Consider the following 8,188-nt stretch of genomic DNA (forward strand, 5'->3'; position numbering starts at 1 on the left):
CACAGACAGCCATCTATCATCCCAGGGACAACTCCCATGGAAATTGTAGAGTTGGTACTTAATGCTCGCCATGTTTCTGGCCTGCACTCACTTTAGCATGGTGGCGTGGGTGTACCATCCACATAAAGACCCCTATAGGATGCAGTTCAAAGTTCCCTTGAAAGGGAATGTCTCAGATTACTTATGTAACCATGGTTCCCTGAGTAGGGAACGAGACACGGCATCCTCTAGCTTCCTACCATGTTTGAGACGCAAGCTTCATGAAGAAGTGGATGACATGTTCTCCCAGTTCCTATTTATAATATAGTCGCACCGGTAGTGATGTCATGGGTTGTCGCCGGCCAAGTTGTTGGTGTTTTTTGATGCATGTTTCAGACACGGGTAATGAAAATGAATTTCTCATAGTGACCCCTAGAGGACGCAGTGTGTCGTTCCCTGCTCAGGGAACCATGTTTAAATAAGTAACCTGAGATATTCTGCCCTCCCCACGATTGCTGTTTTCCAAGTTTTCAGCTTTGAAGAGGTGGGCCAGAGCACGGTTTAGTTGGGCTAAGGCAAGGTATGCATGTAGTGTGAGCGTTCACTGTTCCTGAGCGCAGAACTGGAAAAGTGCAGCACGATTGCGTGAAAATGTTTGTGTGGCAAAAGTGATTGGTGATATGTTAAGCAATATATTGTGAATGGGCAATGTGTTACTGTGTCCCAAATGACTCAAAAAAATAAATCACAAAGTTAACAAGTGGATGCTGCATAATGGTGGTGGATGTAAAGAGCTTTAAGTGTACAGCAGAACACAATATAGCACTATATTTAAAGGGGGGGTGAAATGCTCGTTTTCACTCAATATCCTGTTAATCTTGAGTACCTATAGAGTAGTACTGCATCCTTCATAACTCCAAAAAGTCTTTAGTTTTATTATATTCATAAGAGAAAGATAGTCTGTACCGATTTTTCCCGGAAAAACACGAGCGTCTGTAGGCGTGACGTGTGGGCGGAGCTAAATAATCACGAGCGCCAGTAGGCTTTTGCTTTGATAGCGTTTGGAAGCTGTGACATTACGTGAGGACAAAACCAACCAAAACAAACAGTCAGATTCAGCGTATATTTATGATCCAGAATCAGATCCGGAGGCTGAAATTTAACAAGAGCAGCAGCAACAACAGCGTCTCTATGTGGTATGTACTGAAACTGTATATATATTTGCTTAGCGGTTTTGGAAATTGACTAAGTTCCACGTTGTCGTCTTTTTTTTTTTTTTTTTAAGCTGTACACGTGGAAAGTGCAGTTTGATGACAACATCGCATGTTGTTTACTTGATGTGCTTACGCGCCGATAGCTAAGTTAACAACACAGAGATATTTGAAGCAGTTTTACTCGTGCAGTTTGATGACAACATCACATGTTGTTTACTTGATGTGCTTAAGCGCTGATAGCTAAGTTAACAACACAGAGATATTTGAAGCCGTTTTACTCACCGCATGCGGTTCCAACACACGATCGTGACCCTTTTTCGTTGGGACTGCATTATCCTAAAGAAATAAACGATGTGCAAATCCGGCGTCAAACTGGGCCTTGTTTGTAAAACAAGCATCTTCGAAATGCAGGGGAACAAACACAAACACTTGCACAACTCCGTTGATGCTCTGTAAAAATAAACTCCATCCACTGGTCCCTTAATGCTGTTTCTCTTTTGGTAATCTGTGCAGGGTTGTCTTGCCCTGGCAACCAAAAACACACTTCTTTTGTGACAGTTTGCGACGCTCTCGCTCTGATCAGTGAAGTCTTTTGTGTTCTCAGTGCTGTGCTATACGGGAGCGCGCGCTCTTCCGGGAGAAGTGCCCTCAGGACCCATATAAGGAAATTCCGCTCCATCTAACATCACACAGAGCCATACTCGAAAAAAACTTTCCGAAACTTTTCAGAAGGAGAATTTTTGGAACAGAAATACTCCTTCAAATGTACAACTTAATTTTTGAAACTTTGTCCATGTTTAGCATGGGAATCCAACTCTTTAACAGTGTAAAAAACTCAGTATGCATGAAATAGCATTTCACCCCCCCCCCCCTTAATGCCTTATTCATTCATTCGTTCATTCATAATGAAGTTAGCGTGCTCCAGCCCAGAATGTAAGAAGTGCGGGGGGGGGGGGGGGGCAATAATCTTTTTTCACTTATTTATTGATTTCACTTATTTATTGAATGGTGATGTGCTTTGCAGTATTAATTTTAATGATTAGTCAAAAAACAATTAAGGTAGAGTTGTGGCCCAATGGTTGGAGATCTGATGTTTTAACACGAAGATTGCGGGATCAAGTCTCAGATCCTGCAAGGATTGTAGGTGGGTGGTGTGAATAACCAGCGCTCTCTTCCACCCTCAATACCACGGCTGAAGAGAGACCATCGAGCAAGGCAATGAACCCCCAAGTTCCCCCAGCATTTTGGACCAGTTGAAGATGAGCCACAAGTCACTTCACTTTCACTTTTAATCTTCTCATTTAAAACAATTTGCCATTATCTGTTCCACAGTTTACTCAAATATAAATATATGTTTAGGAGACTTTCACACACTCACTTATGAGCCGGCAAACACAGGTCTCACAAAATACAAGAAATGCATTGTGTGATTAATTAATAAACAGTTTATCACTCTAAATATAACAGCTGTGTAAAATATTGGATTATTGGATTTTTTTATTTAAAGTAAGTGAAGGTTTATATATATATATATATATATATATATATATATATATATATATATATATATATATATATATATTTATATTCTATTTAAAGCCATAAAACATTGCTTAATTACACTGTAAGAAGCTTTATCCTAAAAACAGCTATTTCCATCTTATTAAAACCATAAAATTTTGTTTGTATAAATTGCCGTTTATCTTGATACAGTGATTCAGTTAAATAATATTTCTGACTTGAATAAAACCAGTTAATTTATATTTTTCCCTTTTTTAGTTTACTAACCAACTGATGATAGATAGATAGATAGATAGATAGATAGATAGATAGATAGATAGATAGATAGATAGATAGATAGATAGATAGATAGATAGATAGATAGATAGATAGATAGATAGATGATTATAGCACAACTCCAAACTCTCAAATCAATGGTGGTCTGTACGTCACACTTTAAAAAGCTAGGATTTATTTAAACTCATTAGGTGTAAAAATAAGTCTGCAAATCTGCAGTAAACAAAACGTGAGGGATGATTCAAAACTAAACATTTATAAACCAAGGGTGGGGTTGTCTACACAATTTCAGAATCACACTTTTTTACAGATCAGACACATTTTCAGAAGCACACTTACAGACCAGACTAGGATTCCAAACACTTGGCACATTATAATATTAGGAATATTGTTTCAGATCCTTTTAATCTTCTTCAACTTTACTCTCTACTCTCGTGTCTATTCTATTGAGACCACACACAAAATACATCCTCAGATACTTGCGGAACTTTTTATCCCGCACTCCGTATATGATTGGACTCAAAAAGCGTGGCAAAATATAGACAATTAGATAGTTGGCGAAACGGATTTCCAGGATGCGTCCCGGGAAGATGATGTTCAATATGCCCTCCACACTGGGGGACACATAGGACAGCAGGCACATCAGCAACTGAACCCCATGTAGCATGATAGTGTTGGTCGCGCGATTGGCGGAAGTTCTCTCAGTGGAGAGCGCGCGGGCCGCAAACACGACCCGCAGATACGTGCACAGCAGCGTAAGGAACACCAGCGAGAAATAAATGCCGTCGAACGCCTGGCGTTTGTAAAGCAGCACAGGGTCTTTGAACACATTCTGCCTGAGACAAAAAACATTAGTTTGGAAGAAACTCAGAGGCTCTGTGGCTAAAGTCACGAAAAGGTCAGTGATGTCAGGAAGCACGGATACTAACCAAATTGCCGCTATGAGAATGTACGCGCGGCGCACGGTGCAGATCTGCGCATGACGCAGAGGATAGCAGATCGCGATATAACGCTCGATCGCCATGCCGGCCAGGTTGACAGGCGTGCTGCGGGTGGTGAACACAGCCACCAGGATAAAGAAACAACACACTCCTACACTGATAGTGTACAAGATGTAGCTGACCACAAACAGAGCGATGGTTACAGTGAGCTGCACTGCGTCATTAATCACCATGTGTATGAAAAGTATATAGCGAGGGTCTTCATAAAAGATCTGGTGTCTGAAGAAGGTGGCCACTACGCTGCCATTGATGTAGCTGAGGAGGAGCCACACCAGGACTACAATGAAGTTCTTCATGAAGGCCATGGTAAACGTGTCTCTGATGAAGAATAATTGGCTTCCTGTTGAATTCATTATGCAGGCCTTAAAAGATAAAAAACATATGTAAGTGCACAATCACTTCTATCTTTTTTTTTTTTATCACTGCCTTTCACTTTTTTCCAAAGTGGCTTACATTGCAATGTAGATACACACTTTAATATCTATCTTCACAGTATGAAATACAGTTTGTGATATTATATTATATACAGTATATGGATCTGATTAAGCACATATCTTAAATACATTGTAAGCCACTTTGGATAAAAAACATCAATCAAATGTAAGGGGCAGTTTAAGAACCAACCACTGATAAACCTATAGTATAACATTAAAACCTTAATTATTAATTTATCAAGTTTATTGGATAGCAAGCATATTTAAAAAGCAAAAATATCCCTATGAAACACAAATACACACATAATCCAATTTTACCATAATTGCTATTAATTAATTTGTATAAATCAGCTATAAAAATGAAGCAACAATTGCTCACGTTATGCTTATTATTATAAGATTTTATATTTTGGACTTGTGATGCAGATACAATCATCATCTACTTGCTTTTCCAGAACATAGTGCTTTTGATTATAAAATAACAGTACAGTAATAAAAAAAAAAAACAAGGCAAAACAATAGATTCCTCAAGTGCAGTCATCGAAGGCTGTAACATTTTCCAGTTTAGCTGTCAGCACTTCAGAAATATCATTCATAGTTAGCACAGAATTAATGAACAGAAACAAAACAAAGGAATATAAAAAATTACCTTTTCTAGTTACTAGTAACTAGTCAGACTGCAGAACTCACCCCTGTCCAGCACTCGGCCCTGTTTGGCAAGCACATACTGTGAAGACGTGACCACTTTTTAAAAGCTTCTACACTCTGATTGTAGCTGATGATGTCAGTTATGTCACAAGGGAAAATATGGAGAAAACAATTTTAAATAGGATGTATCAGAATGGCCATTCTTAAATGGATAATTCACCCCCAAAAAATGAAAATTTGATGTTTATCTGCTTACCCTCAGAGCATCGTTGGTGACTTTTTTTTCAGTAGAACCCAAACCAAAATTTTTAACTCAAACAGTTGCAGTCTATCACTCTTATAATGTAATTAGGTGGGAATAACAACTAGAACATACAATAAAAATTATATATATATATATATATGTTATTTTGACTTTGAAGGCCATAACCTGAATCATTATTTGCTGCGAAAGCGTAGGAATACACCTAACAGGGATGGACCAAAGGCTGGTCCATCCCTGTTAGGTGTATTCCTACGCTTTCGTGAATTCCCAGTGGCAATAAGCAGCCACATTAAATGGATGTTCTCTTCCCAGATGTCCGGCATCTTCTCCACTTTATATGGTGAGATTTGGATAGATATAGACCACCAGACACTAGACCACCAGACCTTCGGCACTGCATGTAGTCCTTGTTGTTCCATCCAAAGACATGATATGGACAACAACTAAGTGTATTTATGTTTGATTTGAAAGAAAACAGCACATCTGTGTGGTGGGGCAATTATTCCGATGACACTTTTCATACTTTTCTTGACCTCGACAGTGTATTTTACTTGGCAGTCTTTGGGACAGGCACAAGCCTCCCGGTTTTCATCCAAAATATCTTAAATTGTTAACGCATTTGGAACGACATGGGGATTAGTGACTAATGACTAAATTGTCATTTTTGTGGTGGAGTATTCCTTTAAGCCTATGCACCTGAGAAGAGATGATGCCAACCCCTCAGAGCAGTGGTTCCCAACCATGTTCCTGGAGGCCCCCCAACACTGCATGTTTTCCATGACTCCTTAATCAAACACACCTGATTGAGATCATGAGCTCATTAGTAGAGACTCCAAGACCTGAAGTGGGTATGTCAGACAAAGGAGAGATGCAAAATGTGCAGTGTTGGGGGTCCTCCAGGAAACGCTATTATTATAATGTGATTTTTTCCCCCCAGCAAAACAAGATCAGTTCTCATTGATGACTAAAGCTGTGTGCCAGTCAATGCAGGAGTCACTCACTATGCATGCATATTTACAAACATTTTCTTAATATTTTGACATCGACAGCTATATATACACCTAATGCTAGAGGTTTTATAGCCAACAGGATGAACAAGTCTGGAAGATCCTGAATGGCACTCAGGACCCAGATTGGGCTTATAAGGATGTACGAAAACTGATGACATGTTGTCAAGGAAAATCGTATTTTAGTTTCTTTTTAGGAATGCAATTCTAACTCAGTATAGTATAAGTACCTAGTAGTATATACAAAACCAAAATTTTCTTTTAGCCAAACCCATTTCAAACAAGGTTATCTTATTATATTTACCTTACAGACTCAAGAATACATCCATTCACGACACGTAAGACACTCTGATTTGAATTTACATTTATTTTACCAACCAAACATGTTAGAAGTAAAACACATCGGTCCCTTTCTCTGTGTCAGACTTAACTTTGTTTGTTGTCATCTTTTAAATAATGCTAGGAGTGGGGCTTGAGGAAGTGATGTCATCTGTGTCTGCGCAGTGCGACCTGATGTAGCCCCTGAAATGAGATACAGGAAACAGAAATCCTGCAAAATAATAATAATAATGCAACTTAACAAGACAAAATAATGTTATATCATTTTGTTTCATCTCGTTTTGGTTAACGAAATGAAGAGACATTTTAGCATAGTTTTTATTTTGTAAACTACATTCAGTCTCGTTTTTATTTGTCAACAATATTACATTATACTTTTAATTATAGTCATCATCACATGATGATTATAGTCATCGTCGCCAGCATTTATGTTGCGTCTTGTCTCGTTTTCGTCACATGATAAAGGTTCGTTGATGACGATATTTAGACGAAAGCAACACTACTCTATAGCCATGGTAGTGAGACTCAGTGATGTGCTGAGCATTGTGAATATAACACTTGATCAATAAAACATGGCAGAAAGAGATATTAGAAATTAAAATATGCTTCAATTGCATGTTTATTCCTATCAAATGTCATCATGGGTCAACTTTGGCCCACGGGCCCTGGTTTTGACATGAAAATATGGTTATAGCATTTTCAAATGCTGTAATTGCTTTATCCACTGACAGGCATAAAAAAGTAGCCATACGTTCTGCTAAAAGACAAGCTACATACATTAAAAGTAAGTGACATACAGTAAGTGACTTATTTTGAAGTAGATCAAATAAATAAACAGTAAAAAAAAAATAAAGAAGTATAAATAAATATGATCCAAATTTCAAAAGGCCGGTAAATATTCTATATAATTTTCTACATTTTAAAGGGATAGTTCACCCCAAAATTCTAATATATATATATATATATATATATATATATATTTTTTTTTTTTTTTTTTTTTTTTTTTTTTTTAATTGGAACATCTTGACTTTAAATGTATTTTATAAGTTAAATAGAGTTAGCATTCCAATAAAGCTGTAAACTTACATCACCTTCTCATCACATATCTGTCAAAAACAAACAATCAACTCCAGCCTTTCTGGAAAACCGTGCCCTTTTCCTCGGCATATGTTTATGTTCCTAAAAAGGCAATAATTCACAAAAGGGAGATGTTTTGATATAACAAGACATTTGTCCTTTTGACATCTGTGTATTAGAAATCTAAGCTGCAGTATGTTTGTGGTAATTAACACACTTCCACTGAGGCTAGCGGGAATCTCTGACATTTCACAACCTCCACTGAGCCTAGACTGAGCAAGTGTGATGGCACGAGAGACTCGAGCGTCTTGGGCCCCAGAGGTCTGCAGGTAAAAGGGCAAAGCAATTGTTGATCTGAAGCTCACATCCCTGGGAGTGATTAGCACGTCTTTGGAGAAATGCAGAAAAGATCATGGAACAAAATAAG

At 38.0% G+C, this 8,188-nt stretch overlaps 1 protein-coding gene across 1 annotated transcript; it reads right to left on the reverse strand.

Moving 5' to 3' along the window:
- Positions 1-3,326: 3,326 nt before the first annotated feature.
- Positions 3,327-4,353, reverse strand: or90a1 (odorant receptor, family 90, subfamily A, member 1). Its single transcript, XM_052558024.1, has one exon. It carries the CDS (start codon positions 4,342-4,344, stop codon positions 3,394-3,396), a length of 951 nt encoding a protein of 316 aa, XP_052413984.1. The 5' UTR covers positions 4,345-4,353; the 3' UTR covers positions 3,327-3,393.
- Positions 4,354-8,188: the final 3,835 nt, after the last annotated feature.

Source organism: Carassius gibelio, chromosome B6 (genome assembly GCF_023724105.1).
Source record: "Carassius gibelio isolate Cgi1373 ecotype wild population from Czech Republic chromosome B6, carGib1.2-hapl.c, whole genome shotgun sequence".
Taxonomy (NCBI): Eukaryota; Metazoa; Chordata; class Actinopteri; order Cypriniformes; family Cyprinidae; genus Carassius; species Carassius gibelio.

What these genes read in the sequence shown, in the direction of transcription:
- or90a1 (XM_052558024.1), bottom strand. Translation starts at nt 4,344, where the DNA reads ATGAATTCAACAGGAAGCCAATTATTCTTCATCAGAGACACGTTTACC.